The sequence below is a fragment of the Numenius arquata genome, chromosome Z, assembly GCF_964106895.1.
Source record: "Numenius arquata chromosome Z, bNumArq3.hap1.1, whole genome shotgun sequence".
NCBI classification, from domain to species: Eukaryota; Metazoa; Chordata; class Aves; order Charadriiformes; family Scolopacidae; genus Numenius; species Numenius arquata.
The window spans coordinates 84,757,798-84,785,493 of NC_133616.1; the positions used below are offsets into that span (position 1 = coordinate 84,757,798).

General features: G+C 42.2%; 1 protein-coding gene across 1 annotated transcript in view; it reads right to left on the minus strand.

Annotated features, from left to right (window-relative positions):
* Positions 1-5,990: 5,990 nt before the first annotated feature.
* PCSK1 (proprotein convertase subtilisin/kexin type 1) overlaps positions 5,991-27,696 on the minus strand; it is a 28,741-nt gene continuing 7,035 nt past the window's right edge. Inside the window, exons 4-14 of the mRNA XM_074165652.1 lie at positions 26,149-26,295; positions 25,626-25,702; positions 23,513-23,601; positions 18,431-18,603; positions 15,938-16,150; positions 14,635-14,735; positions 13,444-13,677; positions 11,780-11,937; positions 9,723-9,856; positions 7,730-7,891; positions 5,991-6,353 (exon numbers count right to left, since the gene is read on the minus strand). Of these exons, the coding sequence (XP_074021753.1) occupies positions 5,991-6,353; positions 7,730-7,891; positions 9,723-9,856; positions 11,780-11,937; positions 13,444-13,677; positions 14,635-14,735; positions 15,938-16,150; positions 18,431-18,603; positions 23,513-23,601; positions 25,626-25,702; positions 26,149-26,295 (1,851 nt within the window). The remainder of the gene's footprint in view (positions 6,354-7,729; positions 7,892-9,722; positions 9,857-11,779; positions 11,938-13,443; positions 13,678-14,634; positions 14,736-15,937; positions 16,151-18,430; positions 18,604-23,512; positions 23,602-25,625; positions 25,703-26,148; positions 26,296-27,696) is intronic.

A 27,696-nucleotide genomic window follows, 5' to 3' on the forward strand; every position in this document is an offset into this window, starting at 1 on the left:
TGGTTCCATTATCCTCATGAACTGCAATGAGAGAAGCGATATTTTTAATGAGTACTTGTGTCATTAAATAGGAAAATGTTTACTGAAATGATCCCTATTAGTGCCTAGCAGGGCTGCAGTTTGAGCCTTTTCAGTCTGCAGTCAGAAATATTACCTATCTGAGTAACTGATTGGGGAAAAACACACATTTCTGGAGTTGTCCCTTTCTAAAATGCCGTAGTGAGCGGCACGGCTCCGAGGAGCCCGGGAAATGGAAAGATTTGATCAAAAAGAAAGGCTTTAGGCTGTACAGATATTCTGCATAAACACAAAAGTGCTGTTGCGCAATAAAGACTGGGTTTTTTTCATGCAATTTTAAAATTGTAATTATTTTCAGAGATTTTCATGTAATGAAATGTAATGAAAAGTAATTTCATGTAATGTAATGAAATTTTATTTAATGAAATTTCATGAAATGTGTTTTAATTTTGTATGTATATATTTTCTATGTATGTATTTTATTTTATATGTATTTTTTTGTATGTATGTATTTTATTTTTATTTAATGAAAGTTCATGAAATGTAATTTCATGTAATGAAAATAAGATGTAATTATTTTCAGAGATCGATGGATGGACCACTCGGTGGATCAGGAACTGGCTGAATGGCTGCACTCAAAGGGTTGTGGTCAATGGTTCAATGTCCAGTTGGCAGCCAGTGACGAGTGGTGTTCCTCAGGGGTCGGTACTGGGACCAGTGCTGTTCAACATCTTTGTCGGAGACATGGACAGTGGGATAGAGTGCACCCTCAGCAAGTTTGCCGACGACACCAAGCTCGGTGGCACGGTCGACACGCTGGAGGGAAGGGATGCCATCCAGAGGGACCTGGACAGCCTGGAGAGATGGGCTTGTGCAAATCGCATGAAGTTCAACCAGGCCAAGTGCAGGGTCCTGCACCTGGGACGTGGCAATCCCAGGCACAAATACAGGTTGGGTGGAGAATGGCTGGAGAGCAGCCCTGAGGAGAAGGACTTGGGGGTGTTGGTGGATGAGAAGCTCAACATGAGCCGGCAGTGCGCACTGGCAGCCCAGAAAGCCAACCACATCCTGGGCTGCATCAAGAGAAGTGTGGCGAGCAGGTCATGGAAGGTGATTCTGCCCCTCTACTCTGCGCTCGTGAGACCCCACCTGGAATACTGTGTCCAGCTTTGGAGTCCTCAACACAGGAAGGACATGGACCTGTTGGAATGGGTCCAGCGGAGGGCCACGAAGATGATCAGAGGGATGGAGCACCTCCCCTATGAAGACAGGCTGAGAGAGCTGGGGTTGTTCAGCCTGGAGAAGAGAAGGCTTCGGGGACATCTCATAGCAGCCTTCCCATATCTGAAGGGAGCCTACAGGAGAGCCAGAGAGGGACTCGTTGTCAGGAGATGTAGTGACAGGAGAAGGGGTAATGGTTTTAAATTGGAAGAGGGGAGATTTAGATTAGATATTAGGAGGAAATTCTTTCCTGTGAGGGTGGTGAAGCACTGGAACAGGTTGCCCAGAGAAGCTGTGGCTGCCCCATCCCTGGAAGTGTTTAAGGCCAGGCTGGATGGGGCTTTGAGCAACCTGGTCTGGTGGGAGGTGTCCCTGCCCATGGCAGGGGGGTTGGAACTCGATGATCTTTAAGGTGCCTTCCAACTCTAACCATTCTATGATTCTATGATTTTCCCCTTTCCCATGAAGGTGCGCTTGTCATAAACAGATCACATCCGCTCCTAGACGCCCACACCGAGATAATTCCAGTATTGCATTTGCAGCATCCTCTTTCCTCTCTTAAAATAATTTTCCTTTTGCTGAAAATGATTATGACTGTTTTTGGGCTGAAGTGACCTCGGGAGGAGTAAGAAAGGGGATGCTTCTTTACAAAACTGGATTTCCAAGCTTGGAGCTAAAAAATACGGCCGATCAGAAACTCTGCTCGGGAAACCCAAAATAGCTAAAGCTGGAAAGCTCAAATGCAGCCCGGTATTTAAAAAGCAAGTAAATCTGAGAGAAAATCCATTGTTTAGTGTGGAAGCTGGTTAATATTGCTTGAATGTAGACTTGGATTTCTTCTTTTTATGCTCCTTCAGAATTCTATTTTCTACGCACATTTACTAAAAGCATTTCTGCGGAAATGTAGCTTATTGAAAGCATGGAAAATGTTTTAATTATCAGCATTTGACAAAGCAGGTTTTAATTGAGCAGTAGTTAGCTGAGACTTGAGAGGTAATCTAAATCTAAGTATGATCCACAAGCCCTTAAGAAGTTAAAGCTTTGGCAAGCAGACACGTTCATCTCCCCACAGCTTTTGCCCAAAGATGAAGTCCTTCCAGCCCAGCAGCAGGAGAAGGGAGGTCACACTGGGGCATCAGGGCAGGCCAGAGCAGACCAGGAACACCCCTAATTCTGAGCATGGTCATAGAATGACAAAATGGTTCGGGTTGGAAGGCACCTTAAAGCCCCCCCAGTGCCACCCCCTGCCCTGGGCAGGGACACCTCCCACCAGACCAGGTTGCTCCAAGCCCCCTCCAACCTGGCCTTGAACCCCTCCAGGGATGGGGCAGCCACAGCTTCTCTGGGCAACCTGGGCCAGGGTCTCAATCCATCCATCCATCCATCCATCCATCCATCCATCCATCCATCCATCCATCCACTCACCCATTCATCCATCCATCTCCCCATCCGTCCGTCTGTCCATCCATCCATCTCCTCATCCATCCATTTCTTCCCCACATCTCATCTCCATCTCCCCTCTTTCAGTGTCAAACCCTTCCCCCTCCTCCTATGGCTCCCCTCCCTGATCCAGAGTCCCTCCCCAGCTTTCCTGGAGCCCCTTGAGGGACTGGAAGGGGCTCTAAGGTCTCCCCAGAGCCTTCTCTTCTCCAGGCTGAATCCCCCCCAACTCTCCCGCTTCTCTGTGTGGACCAGAAAACATTAACTCCCCAAAAGCAGTTCTCCACCACCATTTCAAACCTATCAGGGCTTTTTTCTTCACTGGCTTGAAATGTGAGTAGTGAGGAGGGGAAAAAAAACAGCAAATATTTTAACTGCTGTTGCTCTGATGCCAAGAAGTGAAGACCTGCATCTTTAATTTAACCCTTGACCCGTTCTGCTGCATTATTTCATTGCAGTGCTTTGGACACACACGTCTGGATGTGAAATGGGCAGAATTTTGTCATTCAGAGCCAGTGGGTTTGGACTGCAGACCGTGCTGCTGCCACTGATGCCCCCAGCACGCCTCGCTCCGGCTGCAGCTGTGAGAGGTCAGCGCTCCATGGGTCCTGGCCCAGGAATCCCCCACACGTTTTCATTTTCAATAAATTACACAATTTTCTCCACCCAACCCCTGTTTATCTCTTCAAGCCATTATTTTTAGTTCTAAACTCTATTTGCCCGTCCTTTTAAGCCAGCAGCTTGACTTTATCTCACAAATGTTAAGACCACACACTGAGCTCTGCTAACACACTGTATTATGCTACTAGTAGACAAGTTTTAACATCACATCACATACATGTTGCAGTTGCTGTTGGAACATGCCTTTTAAAAAATACCTTTATTGGATGAAATTGTCTCTTTTCCAAGAAAAAATTGGGTTCTTCAATATAATTTATTATGCCTTTTAAAATTCTGTCTGTTCAATAAAATCTTTGCTATATTATAAATACCTGTAACGAAAATATAATTTAAAATTCTGAGAGAAAACTTTTTTTTTTTCCTTTTACATTTTTCACAAAACCCACACAGGCACCAAGGAAAGACTAACAATAAAAATAATTTACTCCTCTACAATCTACTCTGGGTTGGAAACATTCAAAAGAGAGATTTTTTAAACTTGTCCTCTGACGAAACTTTGGCTACAACATGGGAACTGGTCTTAAAACGAAGGAGGGTCCTAAGTTTTTCCACCCGTTTAACCTGAAAACTTCTTTCAAGGGCTGACTAAGTGTTGCTAGAACTTTCCTCGCTGTAACATACCTGAATGAGCACTGGCTAAAACCGCTGTTATCTGAGGGAACCAGCTCCACGGCACAGGACTGTAAGTGGTCCCACCTCACCAGATGGGAGCATTTATCATGGAGATTAACTCCCAGTTCTGAAAATTAAACATTAGTGGAAATACGTTAGTGCTCTCAATAGCGGCAATCAGAAAATTTTATGTTTTGCTTGTTCAGTATTGCCAGAAAGCTTGTGTGTTGACGGGACAGCACAAGAAAGCTTTCTGCTTTGGACCACTTGCAGGGATTTTTTTAATGACTTCTCATTCCAAGCAAATTTCTTAGTAGAGAGGGAGCGATTCAGTACAAGAGACATTCCATGGTGGAGTTGTTATCTTCGAAGCACAGACCAGAAATACGGAAGAATTCTTCGAATCAACTAAGCTAACTCTATCTAAAGCTAGCAAAAAAGCAGACTAAGCCCAAGATAGGCACGAAACCATCACAAAGAATGAACAAGCGGAGATTTATAAATCTTAAGTTTTTAAGACAGTTTTCAGAGTTGTCTTTAGAGCAGTCCCTTTTCTCGTAGAAGACTTAAGTACCGTTACAGTAAATAGATTTACCTTTAAACTACAGGATTTGGTGTGAAGTTTGAAAAATCTCTATCTGAACTGATGAATTATGAGCAAAATGCTAAATTCCTGTCTTAGAGACACTTGCATCACTTTAAGTAATAGACAGCGAAGGACAATCAAATATTTCTATAATGTCTGAAAAACACATTTCAATAGTAGATGAGAGCGAAAGAAAAGTAAAAACCAGTCAGCACTTGTTTGAATTATCTTTAGCACTTTACTGCAGTGCGGTAAGTATCCCCTGGGAATCTTCATTTCCTTGTTCTAGATCCCCTAAAATTTCTGAGCATCCAACACTGCATTGTTTGGTTTTTTTATATAAATTATGAAAAGCAAAATAATATGTTAATTCGCCTGACTCTCACAGAGGTATGCATGGAAAACTGCGTGTCTAGTACACTGCTAATGTGAGGGAGCTGCTGGCCCTTGCTGCTTTCTGACAGCCACCTCCATCTCCTCCTCTTCCACCTTCTCCTTCTATTCCTCTCCCTTCTCCACATCCCATGCACTCTTTCCCTCCATTTCTGAGTCCCTTCTCGGGGCATTTTTTTTTATCTCACACCTCTCCCCCCCCATTTCGCCTTAACTTCCTAGATATTTGGGAAACATTGCAATCTACCACAGGCACTCCAGGATCCAGTCTTTAGGTGGACTTTGCTGGTGCAGTTATCCTTCCTGCTCCACTTTGGTCACAGCTCAAGGAAAGGACAAAGGGATCTCAGCTCTGCTGCCCTGCAGACATAGGCATCTCAGAAGGCATTTGTATTATTTAGCTTTAGAAATTTATCTGAGGCTCTGTAGGTAGGAGATTGGTCCCCCAAAGCTCGTGTAGTTGATACAAACAGACTATCCTTTGCGGGAGAACAGAGGGCAAAGGGAGCATTGCTGTGTGAAGAAGGAACCAAAAACCTGTGATGGAAGCAGTACTGGCTGCAAGTGATAGATCTGGAATAAATGCCAAATGTAAGACAGACTGCAATATTCATCACAAATCCAGGGATGAGAGTATCTCCCCACAGCTTTGGCAGTTCGGTTCAAAACGGCTGGGCAATTCAGGTTTTGAATCCTACTGCACGCTAAGTGAACAGGGTGGAAGAATAAATAATGTGGGAATTGTTTAAAATAGCGTGTTAGGGTTTTCAGGGGAGTACTATTGCCTTTCATGCCTGAGGGGGCAAATCTACTCTGATGATAACGAAGAAAGGCTTCGGAAAAAGCTATTACTAAAAAGCATCAGTTTACTGCCTTATCCTCCCACACCCATTTTTTTTCCCTTCCTTGGTATTTGTATTAAATATGAAGCAATCAAAGCAGCAATCACACAACTAGAGCGTACAGCAGAATTCTGAAAAAAAACTACAGGTGGGGCAGGAAGAATGAATATTTCCAACTCAGTGCCATACCCTACAGTCTAGTTTCCTTCATTTATAATATCAACCAGGGCTTGCAGCAGTCTATCATCTCTATGCTTGTATGGTTTGGCGTTGTAAAAAAGGTCAACGTAGTCACTGTACAGACTTTCTTCTGAGTCCCTTAACTGGGAGGGCTTGTTTAGCTTCTCGAGGGCTTGATAGAAGTGTTCGTACGGAATATTTGACTTCTCACTTGCAGTCTTCTTTGGCAGCCGCTTCTGAGCCATCTGTCTGCTAAAAGCACTCCGCAGTAGATGCAGCATGGCCTCTGATGGCATTTTATCTTCTGCTTTGTCACTGCTGCTACTGCTGTCTTCTGCGACTTTGTGTTTTTCACTCAGGTTCTCCTGGGTGGTATGATCCTAGAATACAGATTAGCATAAAAAAGGTTACCTGTCAATGAAAACCTGATTGGATTAACATATGGTCTGATTAGTGATTTCTGTCTATGTGTGTGTCAATGCTATTTTTTCATTTAGGAGCCACTAGCATCTTGGGCTGCATCCCCAGCAGGGTGAGGGAGGAATTCTGCCCCTCTGCTCCGCTCTGGGGAGAACCCCCCTCCAGTACTGCCTCCAGCCCTGGGGCCACCAACATCAGAAGGACATGGACCTGTTGGAGCGGGGCCAGAGGAGGCCACGGAGATGCTGGGAGGGCTGGAGCCCCTCTGCTGGGAGGACAGGCTGAGAGAGTTGGGGGGTTCAGCCTGGAGAAGAGAAGGCTCCGGGGAGACCTTAGAGCCCCTTCCAGTCCCTCACGGGGCTCCAGGAAAGCTGGGGAGGGACTCTGGATGAGGGAGGGGAGCCATAGGAGGAGGGGGAAGGGTTTGACACTGAAAGAGGAGAGATGGAGATGAGATGTGGGGAAGAACTTCTTTGCTGTGAGGGTGGTGAGAGCCTGGCCCAGGTTGCCCCGAGAAGCTGTGGCTGCCCCATCCCTGGAGGGGTTCAAGGCCAGGTTGGAGGGGGCTTGGAGCAACCTGGTCTGGTGGGAGGTGTCCCTGCCCAGGGCAGGGGGTGGCACTGGGGGGGCTTGAAGGTCCCTTCCAACTCTAAACATTCTGTGATTCTACAGTTCTATGACATCCTAATTACTTAATGGGGAGGCAAGTTGATGTGATGTGATTAATGAAGTATTCCAAAGATGTGGACATTATCAAGTGTTGTGAAAATGTACAATACTACCATTCTGTGCATCAGAATCCCACTGTCTCTCTCAGAAGCCTGGAGTACGTTTAGAGCACTCTACCCGAAAGGTACAGGATGGGTGAAAAAGGAGCCACCAGCATCAGATCCACTTAACCAAACCTGAATCAAGGAGTCCCTGACTTTTCCCATGTCTTTTATTACGAACTTCCTTCCAAATTCCCTGGAAGCACTCCAGCAGGCAAAGCTCCTTTTGGATGCGACACTTATTCTCACTAGAATGACAGAAATGTAGTGTGTCTGCCAGAGGTGTCTTCCTCCCTCCTTGTACCACTCAACTGCATTAGCTACTGAGTTCACTGCTGTAGTCGCAATATCCTCTTACCATCCTAAACCCCTTAGATGGTAGCGTATGAAAACAGACTAATAAAAATGTCACTTGTTGACATGGACAAAATTACAATACACAACCCAAAAGTAGTCAGGGGCTACATGAAATGAATACAGAACGAATACGTGTATTCTTACTAGGAAAAAATCACTGTTTTCTTCTAAATTGAAAAATACTGAAGGAAAAAAAAAAGTAACAGCACCTCTGCAAAGTCCGTCATCTTTTCCACTCCTCTTCTGTCGTTTTGCACAGCATTGTAGGATGTGTAAACACGTGGCTGCTTCATATGCTCAGGCTGGGTCGCAGTGCCATGCAAAATCAATTTCCAATTGACGATCCTTCCTTCGTTTTGTATTCTTCTGGACTAAAAGACAAGCATGGCATTAGCGTCGGTTCTCAGGACATAAGAGGAAACAGGACACTTGATCGTAAAGTAGAGAGAAGTGACGAATAAATCGTAAGGCTTTCGATATCTAAATTTAGAAAATTATTTATAAGCACCAAAACACTGATATATTAGAGACAGGATATATCAGGAAGTGGGATCTAATAGAGTGGCTTAACTACTCCAAATATTCACATTTTTGAGGCAACATCATTATTAATCATGTAAGCATCAATGGAATTTTGTCATAACACAGAATGCTAAAAATTAATTTAGTAGTATTTTGTGTTACTAGTATTTCTTCACAAAGACACTCCTTGGAAATTTCCTCACAAAAGTTACCACTGGAATAGTAATTTGGAATAATATTCTGCAGCGGTGTACAGCAGCAATCTGAAAATCACCAGCTTGTGGAAGTGAGCAACAAATGCTTTGTCCGTTAGTTTTGGCAGCAGTGTTTAAATAGTAGAAAGTGGAAGAGACAAGGACCGAGAACAATGAAACTTTGTTTTACCAAAGCTGCTTTCAGATTTATTCCTCAGTCATTCAGTGACTGAAGAGAGCTGCTGAACCCCTTCTTTTGTAATAGATGTCTCTACCAAAGTTTGCGCACACAGCTTACATGATGACAAAATTATGAGCTACTCTGCATGGTAATCTGTGATTTCAGCTGGGGTCATTAATGTGAAAACCTATTTCAGGAGTCACAAAATGCTACAAGCTGAGGGAAGAGCACACCGCCTCTTGAAGGACAAAAACCTTGATTTATTTTAAGTTTCAGGAACCTCTCACTTGAAAATGGAAAATGAGAGGTAATTACAAACAAAAACGCTCTTCTTAGCTTTGTTCCAAAAAATGCATTATATTAATGACAAAGAGCAGGATATCTGTAACCATAAGGTTATCTATAAACCTGCAGTATTAACACTATACTGTTGATAATAGTATTTACTTCTACTGCCTTGCCCATCTGCTTCGTACTTGGCATTATCCTCCTGTTTACAGTTTCAGGCCACTAGGGGAAGGCTCAGTGTCTGATAGGAAGCATCCAGTTTCTGGCAGGATCTGACCCCTAATGACAAGCTTATTAACAGGCAACTTCAATGAAATTCTCCAGAGATGAGTGTGCCTGATCGCTCTCTGTTGGAAGAGAATGATTTTCCAGTTGCCTGTCAAGCAGCTTTATTCTGGCGCCTCGCTGTTGTAATCCGTATCCCCAGGTGGTTTTAGGAAACTTATTTATTTCTTATCTGTAGATTTCTTGGCTTTAATCCTTAAACGTTGTCCAGAAGTAATTACTCTTAAGAAAGAAATTAGGGAAAGGTAGACATCAGAACAGCTCTCTGAGGTCACCAAAAATTCATTAATTCAAAAGGTTTTGCGTTAAGCAAAATATGCACATGCACCAAGAGAAAACTAGATCTGTCCTCGTTCTTTTCTGCTGAAAAACCTAATTTGCAGTTAATCATACGTTAATTCGATTACTTATTTCACTCTATGAATCACAGAAAATTACATTAGTGATTCCCTTCAGTGACATATAAAGTGTGAAAAACATAGGCATGAAATTTTTTTGACAGGTACATGCCAGTGAAATGAGGATGACCCTTTGCATTCATGTAAAGAACAAGAAAATCTGACCCTATCTTTAATCTTTGATTCAGATGGGTATCTAGTGTAAATAAACTCTTGTTGTCACTTGCTTAATGAGAAGACTGACCACTCAACATGTTTGGCAGCGGTTAGTGATCATGTTATCTGTGTAAGCTTCCAGACAGAACATAGCCAGTTAACATACAGACGTACTTACCACATCGGTAATTCTCAAAACCCAGGCGCCTGTTGGATTTTCTCCCCATGTATGAACAGACATGAAGTCCCAGTTCTTAAAGCCATTGGGAGACTTGTCCCTCTCTCTCTCAGCCAGGAGGACAGTGCTGGTCCCTGTGTTAGTGCAAGATCAACATCACCGATCCTTCATACACACCCGACTTTACCCTTGCATACTATCTAGCGCATCGGTAACCTGAAAAATACGCTATTTAGCGTATTAGTATTTAGGCTGATGGAACGGGAAACATGCTATTTCTGATCAGTGGACACTTTAATTATTTTCACAGCAGTATTTAAGTGCATAAAACCATTAGGTGCCACTAAAAAGGTACATCTTTCTTAGTGTTCAATTCCTAACACAAAAAAAAGTAGTGGATGCACATAAAGAAGGGTAAGAGACAGAGGCCAGACACAACCAGTATTTCCCACTGATGAACAGTTCAGGAGTTTTGAAGTCAAACCAGCTCACGTGTTGTGCAACCAAAGCTTTATCCTGGGTTCATCACTGTATTTTTTGTTTTTTTTGGTGAGCGGATGTAAATTGTTACAGCCTGGAATTCCAACAGGGTGAAAAGCATTTGCATTGTTATTATTATTACAAAAAATGCTGCAGTTCACAAGGTATTTCTGCAGCAGAAGAGGTTCTGCTGCACAGTAGGGAATTTGCTGTGCCTGTTTGCATATAATGAGCGAACAAGGGAGCTATATTTACGTAACAAGGAGCAGAGGAGCCCCAGGGAGCCTGATCACAAGCTATAAATATATTTAAAGGTAACACCGTAAATATAGAAAGGGAATGACATATATCTGGTAGTACTGTTTTGCAGAAAAGTGGAAAAACAACAAGAACTAAGGGAAAAAACAGTTTAACTGTGATAGCAACTTGATACAACTGTGGAGGCAGCAGCACTTGACTATTGCTACCTCGGCTAAACCCACAGAAATACATTCAAGGATGAAGAACATATTACTGCTGTCAGCCTTTCCAAAAAGGGTGTTTTTCTAAGATGAAGCCATGCTTCCTACGCATTAGCAGCAGGAACAGCGTCTTGGGAGGGAAATACCTCTCTCATAAGACAAAAGGTAAACTCAGAAAAGGGAGGATTAAGGTTAGGCCTAAAAGGAACCCCAGACAAGGCAGGGTTTGAAAATACTCTGTACGTACAGCATCTTAACCCTGGTCTCCAGTGAGGTCCTGCAGTAATGATATGAACAAGGCTCTACTGCTTTATTATCTGGGAATCACTATATTAGCCTTTAATATCAGTAAATCACATTAGCCTGATCTTTAAATTCATACCTGAGAGCTTGTCTGTTTTTTCTAACAGTATCAGTTGATCTAACAGATCTTACTGTCTAACAGATCTTACTCTCTACTCAACAACTCTACCAGTTGTTTACTCTCTACAAAATTGTTTACACCATTCTCTTGGGGTTTTTTTTCTCCTTATGGTGTTATTTCAGAGCATCATCAAGATCACGTGCCATATTCTAGCACATATAGTATAGTTTTATATAGATATATATGAGTATCTCGTATAGTATCACAGATATATATAGTATCTCTGCCTAACAGAGACACTGTGTTTTTAAATACACCGATGGGGAGACACAGTTACATGAAATCTGGGGAGTCAGATGCCCTGTTTTCCATTAGTTTGTTAAATCACAGCAAGGCTGATAAGCACTATTGAACTGTAATTTGTTGTCTGCCACGAACTCTCAGTTTTCATAGGTCCTGTTGCCAGAACAAAAACATACTGGAAACGGTGCCTTCATTTTCTGAAGTATGGTTTTCAAACCTCTTCTCACAAAAGTCACCCAGCACACATGAAGGCTGGAAAGGGGTTCCAGAGACCCAGTTCTCTGGTCCCCTGAATGTTTTGCCCTCACACTCACCTGCTGGAGGGGACTGGGTTTGTCTAACAATATATTTAGCTCTTTTTAAACCACTGAAGAGCACAGAGGTTGTTTTTAATGAAATAAAGGTTACACACCACAGCAACACAAAGAGTGCATCGCTGCTTCCTGTACCTGATGGAGAGACCAGCGTGACGTGAAGATCACCTCTGCGGGAATACTCAATCGTTGCCTCAAGCTGCACATGCTCCAGAGATGTGATGGAATTTTCTTGGCCCTCACAGGCTTTTGTGGGAATTTCAATGATGACTTCCTCATTTGCTCTTAACAATCTGGTGAAATTACAGGAGTTCTTTGATTACTCACAGAAACTTTTGATCCTGGATCATTACATGAAGTGCAGATGGGCACACTCAGCCCCCATTTCAGAATGATGAGAAAGGAAGAAGTAAAGACAAATTCTACATTCATTATTTTTTTGAATGCTTCCATAAAAACCATGGGAAGTTCTGGAAGCACAGATAACATTGAAGTGGACCAAGTGATAGGCACTGCATAAGACAGACTTGTGCAACACACCCTGGAATCAAGTTAGATAACCAAGGGTTTCTGGCAAAACTTCATTGACCCAGAGACTACAAAAACCCAGTCTTTGCTGTCAGCTACATCACAGGACTGTATCAGGCTTATACTCAGTTCCCTCATTCAAATATCCGGAAGAGCTGTTATCTTGGAGTTAAAATATTGCAGCGGTACAGGGGTTTTAACCCTTTGCAATCAATGCCGTCTTGAGAAAAAAAAAAAAAGCCTACATCCTCTGTGTATTCTCTGCACAGAGAGCTGCTGTGCATGGCTTTCTCCTCACAATTTCCACTACTTCTAATGAGAATGGGGTATCTAAATCTCTGCATAAATAATTCTAAACTCAGGATCTTGGCATCTTTGTTTTCATAATGTAACATAGAGGACTGCAATAAAAATACATAAACAGCAAAATTACACACATCAGTACTGGATCAGCACTCTGTGGAAAGAGGAGAGTTCATAAAAGCAAATTGATAGTAAAATAGCATAAATAATCACGTTACCAAGCAGTGACACTCCAAAACACTGTAACATGTTTCTACAGATTTTTTTGTGCACTTACACAGTACAATTTTTATCTTTGAAATCGCTGTATTTTTTCTAGACAAAAAAATTCGTAAGTGAACAAGCAGAAACAAAATGGTCTAGATTCCTTATTGATTAACCAGCTTCATGACTAATTATAACTCACCTGTATGTTGAGCTCAGTTCAGGCTCGTATACTGGGGTGAACATGGCTGCTAAGTCTTTTCAGTGAGCCTCTGAGACGCTAATGTTTCATAAGAGACGTGTTAGGGATGTGACTAAAGCTCAATATATCACCTTGATTTCAATATATACTAAGCCTGTCACAGGAGAAGAATTGCTAAGACCAATTACACGTTTAAAAAAAAAAATAATCCCTGGGAGACTTTGGTATCTTTTTATTCATCTTCTGATAGTGGTCTAAACATTCATATCTTATCTGATTGGGTTCAGTCTCACAGCATCATCCATCCGCACTGCCGGATGCACTGACCGCACAAGCAGATATAATAACCTTATTCTTTGTTAAGGCTTCATGCTAGCAATTCCCATCAGTCTTACACTAAAAAAAGCAAGCAAACCGATGCTTCTTGCCTGCCCTGAGGAATACAGCAAGGCAAAACCAAATTAACCAAGAGGAATCTCCAAGTCTGGTTCAGAGCAATCTGTGCAGAATATTATCCTTCAGTCTCCACGTAAACCTAGTTATTGCTAATTCAAGTTCTTACCTTGGTTCAAAGCTTTTGTCTTTGACAATACACTCCCTCTTTTCTGGCACACCTTTCCATCTTTTGGGATCAGCTAAATCTACCAATGCGTTGGCATTGAGTAGTCCAAACCCAAATCGGCTGTTGACCATCAGTCCCGCTCCGTTCTTTTTCCATCCTGGATTTCCAGCCAGTGGATCGTACTCTGAGGTCCACACCACCAAGTGTTGCATATCCCTCCAGGTTAGATTTGGGCTGTCGAGAAAACGTTCCTGGTTAATTGTTTCAGGGCTATCTAACATTTTTGTCTCAATTGCTAGTCTGCACCAGAACGTGTTTTAATGTATATGGCATCCCATTATTTTAACATATAGAGCACGTCACATGCTTATCCTCACAATACTTCTCCAGGTAGACAAGATTTCTGTCTGAATGAAGAACGGGTATCTAGCAAGATTAGAGTCCAAGTCTTCAAAATTATTCAGGTATTTAAAGTTAACTAGCAAAATTAGTATTTCCCACCAGTCTTTATGGGACCTGGACTTTGAAGACTCACTGGGTATTTGTTTCTGTCTGTGATTAACTCCACCCTTTAAAATACCGCACTAAGTATCTTGGATTAAGTCATCAAAGGAGTATGCAATAAAACAGTGAACCTACACCATTCAAGTACTAAGCCTATGCCCTAATGCCCGAAGTGTTTTCTGTGAAAAAAGCCATTGTCCTGTCCTGTCCTGTTCTTTTTTACCCTCTCTAAGTCATTACCACTCCTACGGGATCCAAACCTGCTCCGACAGTCAGGCTTGGGTACCTTCCACTTCACATGTCATCGCTGGCAGAAAAGGTTCTGCAAATTGACTCAAGACTTCATTTAAACTCCTGCAACCTATTGCCTTTAAATGATACTCTCTGGTACACGCACAGCCTCGGTGTTTTTAAGCGCAATTGACCAGAACTCAGTAAACAACGCACAAAATGGACTGAAATTCCAGGGTTGTCATGTTTTACTTATGTTGGTTCCGCTTTGCTCGGAAGGCGCTGAGGCAAGCGGCTGCTTATTTCTGTCACCAGGCTGAGCTCCTCTGACTGACAGAGAGCGAGCTGCAGCGTGAGACGGTGCTGCTTTCAGGCAGACAATGTTTCGGGGAAGATGGTGGGGTGCCTGAGAGAGAGAGAGGAGTTTTGGAGGTAATTAATTGTGTGACGTCTTACTTCGCTTCCAGCGCTAGAGCAAAAATTCCCGCTGCCAGCGGTGCAGACGCAGAGGTCCCAGTGTGAGTCTCGGTACATTCGTTGTGAAGATCAGCACTTGTCTGCCAGAAAAAAAAACAAACGGAAAAAAACCCCACAGACTGCATGAATAAGCAGTTGTAAATACAGTCATATCCACACTCACAAATATAACCATGTATCCTTTATTTAGTACGTATTAATACGTTCCTCACCAGCAGAAAAAGTGATGGATGTTTAAATCCGTTCATATTTCAATACACTCTTTTTACTTCAACTATAATTTTTGTATCAAAATGCTTTGTGTTGGAACAAAATACTCCCACACTGAATATCTTATTTTATTCTAAGGTTTCACAATAAGTGTTTCAAGCTTACTGGTGAATCACAAAACCAGATCATTGTGTTGGGCCTAGAACATTTAAAATTACTGCTTGCTAGAAGATTACTCATAGGATTAGTATTGGTGTTCTGCTCCCTCTTCGGCAGAAGAACTATAATTTGCAATGAAACACGTGCTTTATTTGGAAATTAAATACCAAACTCATCTGCCCCAGTATCTACATCTCGGCTACGAGGAGAAGCCACTTGGAAGGACTGGTCTCCTGGCTAACTTGGCACGACGCTGTTTTAATCCCCTTCAACGCAGTTTATTGTAAAATTAGCATCCACCGGTGCTGAACAGAAATTACAGGTACTCCAATGTTATTTTTATCGCAGCAATTTTCTTCAGTACAAGTTATTTCTTGCGCAGTTAGTGAAGGCGCACAGACTGCTCTGCCGGCTCGCTGGGCGCCTTCCACAGGTTTGGAAAAGCTTTTGTTGCTGCCGTGAGGGGGAACTTGGGGGCTGACAATCTCACAAAAGCTAATGGCAAGGTACACACCAGAGGTACTGACTCACACCGAGCGCTAACTGGACAGGCTCTTTTTCCTTTTACTCTAAATCTCTCTTCTTCTGCCCCTTCTGGAGAGCGGGACGGTATCAGACTTCAGGCAGCGACCCTCTGTCACGCGCCAAGAGCAGACAAACCCAGCACGTCGATTTTACGACACCGACACCACGATTTTGTTCAGCCATCGCTTTACAGGAGGAGATGTTCCAGGAACACAGTCACCTTTCGGATTACAAACCCCTCAGCGTTTCAAGGCAAAAGCGCTAACGCATAACGTAACACGTAACGTAAAGCAGGCACTCGAAACCAAGCATCTAAGAGCTCTCAACTTGTTATTTGCATATATAACACATTTCTATGTTTGTTCTGAATCTGGTAAAAACGACCTACAATTCTTTGGTCAGTATAATCCCCACTGCTGTATGCTGTGGCCAGAGTTGAAGAGCACTTCTCTGCATACCAGGGAGAAAGGCCTTGCTGCGAAGCACTGCTAATGGAGATAGTGTAGATACTATCGGTGTAACCGTCACAGTCACAGTTGTCACCCTGACGGCCTCCGTTCCCAGAAGCCCACACGAAAATGGAGCCTTTCCCATTCCGGCCCTGGAGAAAATGGAAATGAGTGGTCATCATAGAGATTTCAGTCTCTGTACTGTATTCTTAACAATTCCCCCCCACCAAAAGCCTAACGTATCAAACATTTTCAGGTAGAACAGGACAATTTCCCATAAGCACTGTAGAAGACAGAGACAGAAAGAAACCAGCTACTTGAAGCATCCTACTTCACACTCTACAGTACATCTCCCACTTTGACTGGTCTAGGTTTAGTGCTCCAGGTACAGAAACTCTCCTCAGAATAGGTTTCTAAGTGAAGAACAGAGTCTGTGCTCAACAGGTAAGTTTTCCCACATGCTGATGTTTTGGTCCTGAACAGTTCTAGGAAAAATGCTCCTTTTTATAACGAAATTCCAAGTTTATCAGGGTTTATTTCACTTGCCTTTCCTGTAATCACAGAGGTACGGGTGAGCAGAAAGAACGATGTACACAATATGAATTTTCCACCAATTTATTTTTTGTAAGGAAGCCTTTCATGGCTATCATTCCCTTGCTGAAACACGGTGAACCATCAAGCACATCCGACTGAAAACCCTCCCTTCTCTCACTGATCTGTGGGCCAGCACCACCAGCCTCCGGACATGACCACGTTCATTCTCTGCTCTGCTCTCCAGTGTCTAACAAGGGATCAGCAGCTAATAACTGACACTGACGGCATGTAAACCATCACAGATATCATAGAGGAGACACCTATCATCCCATCCAGTCTAAAATCATGCTAGTCCTTCAGAGGAAAAAAACCTGTTTTGTGTGAAGAGCAAAAGTTTACATGGTGTTTGTTATTACTATGCGTACATTCCACGCAAACAGCAGCTGAAATACAGATTTTTATCATCCCACTCAGACGAGATTTGAAGTTATGCATGCAGGTGCTAAGACATTTCCAGCACTTAAAACATTAAAGATAAAGAAAAGTAAGCTAGACTCCTTGTGATAAATCTGCTAAAAGGGGAAGGACAAGCCAATTCAGTTACAGAAAATGAGATAGTAACCTCCTTCGAGAATAAAGGCTGCAGTCCAGAAAAGCACTGGTATATGCAAACACCCGCTTTGGTTTCACTCAGAGAGGTACCGATGACTCTCGGGTGCTTAAGGCTAAGCATATGCTTAAGTGATTGACCAGGCCAGCAACGAAGGCACCAGGGGTGAGAGTCATTGGCAACCCCAACTCTGGCCGACCTCAGGCAGAACCAAGACCACCCAGCCCCTTGCAAAAGGAAGCCTGACAAACTAATGGGTAAATTTTCTCCCCTTAAAAAATAAAACTATTTGTCAAAAAAGATACATCCTTTACCAAATAACCCGCTTTTTCAGCGTAAGACCACTGAAGGTCGTTTCCCTAATTATTGCCTTTAACTCTCCCTCTTCTCTTGCTGCCTGCCTATGGGCTTAGATCTCTTTTTATCACCGGTCCACTCCTCTGGGTCTCCGTCCTTCCCTCAGTACGTTCGTTAGCTGTCAGCCTCGTCTGTCATCTTCCCTCCTTCTGTCTGCTCCCTTCTGCCAAAATCCTCTTCCTCTTCGCTTCTGTCCTTCAAGCTTTCCTCCGTTCCTCTCCTCTCCTGCTTCTGATTCACTCTTCCTCACTGCATTAGTACCTGCCCATCTTTAGATATCTTTTCACGTCACTGGCAAAAGCAAGAGTATTTTATCAATACAACCCCAGTAGCTCTCAGTTTGCACCCTACTTATCCTCCAACCAGATCTAAAGAGGATAACATAAAAAAAGGACTGTAAAAACATTGTTTCCAATACCCTTCATCATGCATTTTTACTATCTTCATTGTAATTGGATCAGGATTGGCACCAATTTACAAACTAATGCAATTAACACAATAGAAGCCCATCCACAGGGTGCTAAAATGCATCACTATTTCACACAGCAAAATATTCACAAAGCAGAAATTTTGTATTAAATTTTATAGGCTTTCAGTGCAGAAATCCAATTACTGTTCAGTGCAAAACAAGCAGCAGAGAAGGGTGGGGGTAGGGCGAGACAAAGGCAGCAAAAGTAATGATGGAAAAAGAAAGCTTATCTGTGGAGAACGGTGGCTTAAAATCAGCTTAGAAAGACCTGATGGTGCTTTTTAAAAAGTCCTGCTCTGGCTGGTAATTTCTCTGACCTCTACTATTAAAATCCATCTCCTCCTTTTCAAATATGTTTGAGGAAAGAGAGCACAAACCATTTTCATTTCTTCCCTGATACCAACCGTTTTGAAGTCCTGTTCTCTGCCACATTTTACTGTATCTTTCTCTTAAGTGTGGTACCTGTTTTATGCCGTACTCAAAAGCCTTCTGTGCCAGTCTCCCGGGTCCCTCCACAGTTTTACCATCATCGTTCGGGCCCCAGCTCGCGCTGTAAATATCCACATGTTCTGGATTGAAGCCGATGGAGCTGGCTTCTATAGCGTCGGTGACTATGCCATCCAGCATACGTATACCTTAACGGAAAAAAAAAAAAGCAGACTGGATTCATTTTCTCTTCCCTCTTTGTTTTTGTCAACTGTTTGTAAAGTTTCCAGCAAAATTAATCCATGACTATTGCCACCACAGCCTGCTGCTGTTCATGTAAGAGTACACTTACCCTGCATTTGCAGAGCTCAGTGCTCTCTACAAACAGTAAAAAAAGCCCAGCTCTTAAAATATTGGTTGCCTCATATTTAATTCTTTCTCTCTCTCTGCAGAGAGCCAAGAAGATGATGTTTTGCTTACTGTTCCTGCTTTTTCTTACTGCACTGAGCTCTTTCTTCCCCTCTGTTAAATCTGTAACAAAGACTTCTCAAACTGCTAGCGTGTCACTGAAATTAAATAAGCTTTATCAACATTACTTTTATGTTTAGGAGTCCTAAGAGTTTTAGTTCAAAGATGTAGATCTGAATGTTCTGACTAAAACGCTTTGTCCTCGCAGTCACTAAGGTTTTGCTGTCTCTGTGACGCTGCTTTTTCACCAGCTCCCCAGTCCTCACCACAAAGAGATTCTCACTGTTGTTTTACTGCCACATTTTTTCTACCGCGAGCAATCCGGGGATGCTAGAGGTATCTGGCCATTAACATTTTATTAGGAACTACGTGATTCTAATCTTCCTCAGAGCACGCCTGATCTCAGTGGTACTTAATATTCAGCGGCAGGCAGCGGTTCATCTGGGCTGGATCCCTCGTTCTGCAAATCCCCGGCTCTGCAGTAGGATTTCCACCAACGTCCAGTGCTGAAGGAGGGTGGAAACAGCAGAAGCCTGGCAAAATTCCCACCGTGGCACCGCTCTCCCAGCAACAGCAGCGATATAAGAGCCACAGCAGTCAGGATTCAGCCCCTGTTTTCAAGCAGTAAAAATGTCTGGGTTGTCTTGAACTTGGCAAGTTAGTACCACAGCTGCTGCACCATCGCCAGCAGTTGATGAATTACGAGTACTCATTTTCTAGTATTTTCCACAAAACGGGGATTTTTCCCAAAGCACAGGAGGCAAAATGTGGTTGTTCTATTAAAAAAAAAACACTCTACAACAAAACAACAGAACCCACCCCCCCTCAACCTCACCCTTGGAGCTCAGTGTCTTGTTCTTTTTTTATACTATCAAGGAAGAATAAAAGACTATAAGCATAATTCATTTCCCAAACGGCTGGCTTCTAAGACTCGTAATACCTCTGAGATATGGCTGTGCTTTATTATTCCATACTAATTAGTGGCAAAGACAGACAAAGGAGTTAATCCGCTCAACCACTGCTCCTCCACTATCACTCACAAAGCCAGGAAAAGAATCAAAGGTATATCCTGTGCCTCAGGTACTCTAAAAACACCACTTTCCCTGGATAGGCTTAAACTCGTAACATTTTGAATACTCATTTTTCAGAACCGTGAGATTCTCTCGTACCAGGGCGCTGTGAGCAAAGACCTGCCTGTGTGGCAATGGCTCCGGGTGCTGGCTTGCCACACTTAACGAGACACTGGGAATGCAGGGAGAAGCGTACAGACATTTCCCACAGAAGATGACAAAGCCAACTCTGCAGATAAATAATGTCATAGGGAGGAAAACAAGAACGCTGACAATACACTGATGAAAACAGTTCAAGAAAAAAAAACCAAAACAACAAAAAACAACCCACCCCACTGTCTTGTCTTTGTGATCTCCAAAAATCTGGCTTGTTTAAGTCAACTCAGGGATTTGATGACTGCAGTGATATTTCCCTAAGCAGACTCCAATTACGTCCTTGTGCATAAACTCTCCCCTGTTCCTGCAGATGCTCCCTCCCAGCATCAGCCCCGCAAGAAACCAAAGGGCAAAGCCCAAGGTAATTCCAGACACATACATGTCTCTGCCTGGCAGGAGGCTATTTTTAGCCACACGCCACTGTGTGGGAACTCTCAGCCCCATCCTTTGTAAAATGGAGCTTCTTAATCATTTGATTTCCATGGCAGCACCAGGGAAATATCGTAGCGCGGAGCTAGGGGTAGGTATGCCTGAATATATATATAATATTATATATAAATATATAAAATATACTATATTATATATAGTATATATATTTTTATTTATATATATACAAAAATACATATTTATATTACATATATATTATATATATTATTTATATAACATTTATATATTACATATATATATATTCACCCGGCTTTCCTCCACAGGCGATGGATGCAGACACATTCCCTCGCTCTATGCAAAACAAGAGGTGGCTGTTAAAGGCATCCCCCCAAGGACTGGCATTAAGAAGTGTTCTTTTTTGCGTGGTGCACAGAAAAGCCGGCGGGATCCACAGCCCCGAAGCACTGCAAGGACTAACCAAGGCTCCAGCACAGGGCCAGGCACTGGTGAGTGAACTGGTGAGAACGCTCAGCGTTACTAAAGTCAGTATTTTCATGGAAAACCAAAAATTTTGAATGGAATGTTTTGTTTTACCCCTCAGGGCAGAGTTAAACCAACCTCCAATGCTGAAGGTTAGAGAACAAGGTATTCCAGGTTTTCTCTCCCAAAAACAGCTCTGGCTGACTATCAGAGAGGCGGACCACTGGATTCACCCAGTACGGTAACTGCTACAAGCAAACAGCTGCTTAAAGAAGTCACCCTGAACTAATGTCAAATACAAGTGTGTAATGCATGATTTCATGGATTTGAAAAAAAAAAAATAGGAGAAAAAAAGCCTGTGAAGAAATGAATCCCTGTATAGCTTTGAACATCAAAAAAGCCTTCCAATGTTTAGCCACTCCAAATTTATCTGAATTTTTTGAACACTTCTCCTATCTTCCATTCCTCTTTGAACATATTTTTGCTACGTCCCTATCTCAGCCAGGCTGGTCATAAATAACAGCTTACAATTTCTTCCAATTTTTCTATTCTTTCTACCTCCCATCGCCCGGGTATAAGCAGCTTTCTGGGTAATTTGGGTTGCTGGACTGCTTTTCCTTCTGTTATTTTCCTCTTCTAGACAAATCACCCTGCACAGATCTGCAGTTTGCATTTGCAAATGAGCACAGAGAATATGTAAATAACTGTGGAAGAATCTTCTCTGTAGATGCAAATGCCTTAAAACAGGGGCACAGTAGGAGTTCAGGCATCTCTGCAGCTTCATCCATTTTGCCCTGCTTTGAAAATTTGGCGTCTTCGTCTTATGAGTGAGGTATTTTATTTAAACAGAGCATGACAGCATAATGCATTATGGCGAAGGCAGACGGCAAAGCTGACATCTGTGACAGCTCAGCAGAGTAAATGGGAACCTACAAACACCAGGCTGAAATGGTGGGAGTGGCAGTTATGGGTGTCAATTGCCACTCATCGTCCCTTTGTTTAAAAGGAAAAGAGAGGAGTAATGGAAAAACTAGGACTCTACAAGTATCTTCCTCTGACCTAAATAACCATTTGCAACTGATATTTTGATCATGACTATTTCATAAACCTATAATGGATTAGACTTTTAGTCACCGCTTCAAAAATAATGGCAGTAATGATTGACGGGCAAGCAAGACTAGTTCTTTTCAAAATTAACTTATGATGATAGTGCAGAAGTAAGCTGTTGAAACAAAAACCACAGCACCTTGAGGATCTTGACTGACATGACCTTTCGACCGTAATTGTGTAGATGGGAACAATACGCTGCAAGCAAGAAGGGTGGGTATAATGGTCTGAAGTTGGGGCAGGGGAGGTTTAGATTAGATATTAGGAAGAATTACTTTACTGAGAGGGTGGTCAGGCGCTGGAACAGCCTGCCCAGGGAGGTGGTGGAGTCACCATCCCTGGAGGTATTTAAGAAACGTGTAGACATGGCACTTCAGGGCATGCTCTAGTGCCCGAGATTGTTGGGTTGTGTCTGTTTGTGGGTGGTGTGGTGTGTGGTTGTGGGCATTTCGTTTGGTTTGGTTTTGGTGTTTGGTGTTCTGGGATTTATTTTTTTTATTTTTTTTTTTTTTGTTGGTTGGACTCGATGATCTCAAAGGTCCCATCCAACCAAAAATATTCTGTGATTCTGTAAATCTGTATATTCTTACTTTCACTCTTCTCAAGCTCTCTCCTCCCGCATGCCACCTCCTTCCAAGATAACCGAGTCCATCATTCCTTAAAAGATAGTCTTATCTCTGGGTAGGTTGTTGCTATTATTATCATCATTATCATCATCACCACCCAGAGCAACACCTAGATTGTTGTTGCTGTTGTTATATATTCCTCCTATACTCACCTGATAACTGAATTCCAGAGAGTGGGCTGACATTCAAGAAATGCTGTCATACACACGTTAACACTCTCCACTATGGCCAGCCAGCATTTTGTAGCCTAGTACTGCAGGATTGGTGCTTTCTGAGTAGGATCAACCATTCAAATTTCAGATTAATGGTAGCTGAAAACACTCAGCTCTTCACAGGATCTGTCTGGTTCCCATTCATATCAGACATCTAATTATCTAAATAGCTAAGAAAGAAAGGCTAAGAGAAAGAGAAAGGCTAAGAGAGCTGGGACTCTTTAGTCTGGAGAAGAGAAGGCTGAGGGGAGACCTTATTAATGCCTATAAGTATCTCAAGGGTGGGTTGAAGGAGGAGGGAGCCAGACTCTTTTCAGTGGTTCCCAGTGACAGGACGAGGGGCAATGGGCACAAGTTGGAACATAGGAGGTTCCACTTGAATATGAGGAAGAATTTCTTCACGGTGAGGGTGACAGAGCCCTGGAACAGGCTGCCCAGGGAGGTTGTGGAGTCCCCTTCTTTGGAGATTTTCAAGACCCGCCTGGATGCAGCCCTGAGTAGCATTCTCTAAGCAATCCTGCTTCAGCAGGGGAGTTGGACTAGATGATCTATATGGTCCCTTCCAACTCTAAAAAAATTCAGTGAAATTCAGTGAAATCTTAATTTTCTTACCTCCAACTTTGGAATTGTAGGCTACTCCAACTCCGCATTTTCTGTTGTTGGCTTGCATGGCAATCTCTCCTGCACACCGTGTCCCATGCCTGAATAAACACAGCAAGAATAAACCACTTCTCATAACTTCTTTGTGTGATGTACACAAAGACTCATCAATGACCTTGCCGATTTGGTGGAAGTCCTCCTTTAAATTAACCCAATGCAGCTACTGAACAGCTTCTGAGCTGTATCCATGATACAAAAATACTTTTTTCTCTTAGGCTTCAATCAACATAATTTTACCTACTTAACGATCAAAGGATCGTTGTGATGAGGTGAAAAATATCTTAGGTAAGTCACACTGAAGTCCTTAGATCTATTTGATACCAGTATTTCAGTACAGTGCAAAACTAGCATAAAATTGATACAAAAATGATAGAAGCCTTTTTTAATCACACATTTAAATACTTTTTTTTAAAGGACTGCATTTACTTAGGATTTCAGGAAGCTAGCCTTTAAAGTATATTCACTGTTGCTAAATTTTTCTTGTAACCAAGTATTTTCTACACAATTCTTTTTTGCCATAGGTGGTTCTTACTCCACGATACAGAAAACCTTCATATAAGTGTAATTGTACAAGAGCTGTATTATTTAATACTACAGATTATTATTCAATGAAGTGTTCAAATGCTCCTGGGCTGAATTCCATTTACTTATTAATAAAGATTAGAGGCAATACAGGTAGATTTAAGAGATAATGTCATCGGAACAAGAGGATAATGGCTCCCTGCTCTTAAACAACGCTGTAACAAAGTAGAAATGTCATTTTTCAAATGTCTTATTCATGGGACATTTATCCTTTGATTGATTGGGTTTTTCCCATACACTTATTTATGCTGTGGACAATATTGTATTGTCTGGTAGACAATAGGGAACCAGTGTATCAGTTTCTTACTGTACCTTGATTGAGTAGCGGCATCCTTATTGGCTTAAGAAATTGACTTATTCTGTGTACCAGCTTTTAAAGAGGTACATTCTTTTCTCTTTCTGATGGACAAAATCCCTCCCTGACCCGCCATGGATACGCCTAGATGTGACAGACCCATCAAGATGTTCCAAAGCATTAGCTTTAGAGAGGGCATGGGAGAAGATTCCTCAAGTCCACTGGGTGAACTGGTGGGTTGTCTTGTGGTCAAGCCTTTTGAGACTTCCTAAATTATCACCTTGAGGACATTTAGGCCAAATCTGGTCTAAATAAAGCTTCTTTATGCCTCAGGAGAGACAGAAAGTTTTTCCCAGGAGTAATTGTAACCTCCTCCAGTGTCTGACCATGTGATATAGCCATACGAGAGGAGGTCAGAAGCATGACCTTGCGTGAGATTGCCTGCCCTCAGCTAGAAGCTCTTCTACTGGTCCAAACGGTACCGGCAAAACTGGAAAACAACATCCTTAGCTACAAAAGCTGACCTGAAGGGAAGGGTTTCTTGGCAGGTTCCTCTAAGAAACAGTGTCTTCCAGAACCCCTCATAGGAGACATTCTTTTAAAATGTCCAGTGCAAAGCAGAGAAATGAAGTCAAAATCTGCTTTGGGAGGTATCATTCTAGAACACACATGGTGACAGAAACAGACTGTTCCCTTCAGCTTACAGAAACGAACCAGTACCTTGCATATACAAAGATATGAAGAAATTCAGGACATTATAGGGAGATTACAATTATGTAGCTCTTCATCTGGGAATTTAATTTTCTTAGTTTCCAGTTCTTGTGCCAATGTTACATGTAAATCTTTGTCCAAACTGAAATACAGGAGGTTCCTTACGAACACCAAGAAACTCCCTTTTATTGCGAAGGTAACCAAGCACCGGCACCTCCTTGGTTGCCCAAGGAGGCTGTGGAGTCTCCCTCCCTGGAAATATTCAAAAGCATCTGGATGAGGTCCTGGGCAACTGGCTTGAGCAGGGGCTCAGACCAGATGACCCTCAGGGGCCCCTTCCAAGCTCAACCATCCTGTGATTCTGTTATTCAAATATTTCCTTTTATTATATAACTGTCATATGGGACATACATGGATATTTCTGCAAATTAATGAGGTACTGGTTTGTTCTCTTCTCACAACTGGGAAGCTACTCACTTGTTTTCGTTTGTTGGGTCATATCTAGGAAAGGGATCATGATCATTGTCATTGAAATCATAACTTGCCTGTGGGTCCTACATTTAAAAACAAAACAAAACAAAACCGGAATTAATTCGGACAACTGGAAAATGCATTTGAAAATGTGTAACAAAATGAGTTCTGGAGTTTGCATCTATTTATTTGGTGTGTCTCATATTGACAGCAACCAAACTGGTAGAATATGGTAGGCATTAACAATTCCATAAATTTTTCACAGAGCTTTAATAATTCAGCATTAAACCACGGTATACAAACATGCCTTGGAACTAAGTCCACCGAGGGGAAAAAAAAAACCCAACAAAAAACCCTGCTAAATAACATTCAGCTTCCTGTGACACAGACCAGGTTCCAAATTACGCCTAAGGCAAATATTTCAGTCTGCAGGAGCTGACTTACAGAACAGGCAGTGAGCTGGAGAAGAGCGTCTGTATATCAAACTTAAAATTAATTTATTCCATAGCATTCTAATGTCCAAACTTACATAGTTATTGAAGATGTCAGTGTGATTCCACTCCAAGCCATCGTCTAGTACTGTGATGACAACGCCCTTGCCTGTAATCCCTTTTTGCCACACAGGAATAACATGGAGATCCAGTTTGGGCAGGGATGGAGTTATTCGTGTATCTTGCTGGGGAGCAGAAAGGAATAAAATATGTCAACATTTTCATGCATTTACACTACACAGGTCCAAAGCCGTATTTTAAAGGTGGTCTAAATCATCCCAGCCTGAACTTGTATATTCCGCTCAAATTTTGCAAAGATGTAACAAAAATTAGTTTCTTCAAATATTGGTAGCACTGAAAGATTTACCCCGTGGCCTGAAGACCACCTCTGACCAAAGAGCATCTCGCATTTATTGGAGGTGGGCAGCAGGAACACGGGAATGGCAGGGATGAGCTGATGAACCTTGGAACACCGAGTTAATCATCAGACCTGCTCCTGTTTGTTCTCTTCACTTGATGAGAAGCCAAGACAGTGCCCACAGCACAGGGAGCTGCCTCTTCTCTAAATGCGTTTTCTCCTTTGATGTTCAAGTTAGCCAGAGCAAAATAATTAATGGATGAAACAATTAAGGTAGTCGTTTGGTTAGGAACAACCGTGCTGAATCACAACTTTCTGTTTACTACCCTCATTACGGCTCCTGTGCTAAATCAGCTGGAAGCATGAATCATCTACAGCCTTCTCTTCCACAGCAAGTTCTTTGAAGAGTAGCTCCTAAATGGGTCATTTTTCCTCTCTAATATTAAATGTGCAGTACATACATCTGATTTAGAAAACTTGCTTAAAACCCCCATAAAACCATAGATGTTAAAAAAGCATTTTCTTCTGTTTCTCTGTGAATAACTGCATTAGCTGATCACAGGTTTTTCATTTCTTTGTTTCCAAAGGAATGTTGCATACAATATGAGGCTTAGAAAAAGAAATTTGTTATGGGAATGACCTTTCTTTCATTTTACGCTTTCTTTTCTGACTGCTGCTGTTCAGGGAATTATTTGAGGTTTCAAGTTTTGTTCTCTAGAATCCATCAAATAATCATTTTTTTCTGGTGATGTGTGAAGGCACATAGAGCTAAAAACTGCTGCCATCAAATCATAATAATATGGTAATAATAAGTTATTTACTACAAGGCAAGGAACATGTTTTGCAAGAAAATATTTAACACATTTATGCACTTAATCCGAAAAAATTCAATGTGCACTGCAAACAAGGGTAAGTCTCATGTTTCTGTTTCTCATGTGGGAAAACTAGAAGGAAAAGAAGTGAAAACCACAGAAGGGTGGGAAAAGGAATCACATCTCCTGGACAACAAGACATTGCTTTTTCCACAAAAATGCTTTTTTGAACTCTCTGTGTGTTTGTGAATTTGTGCAATACAGCCATCTCGGAAATTTCCTGCTTCCTACTGGAAACAGGCAAAGAAGGAAACAGATACTCAGCTTCAAAGAAAAGTTAAAATCCTTAAAGATAACCATTTCTTATGTTGAAAAGAAGTCTAAAGGAATCTTTGTGGAAATATTTTATGCTGTGC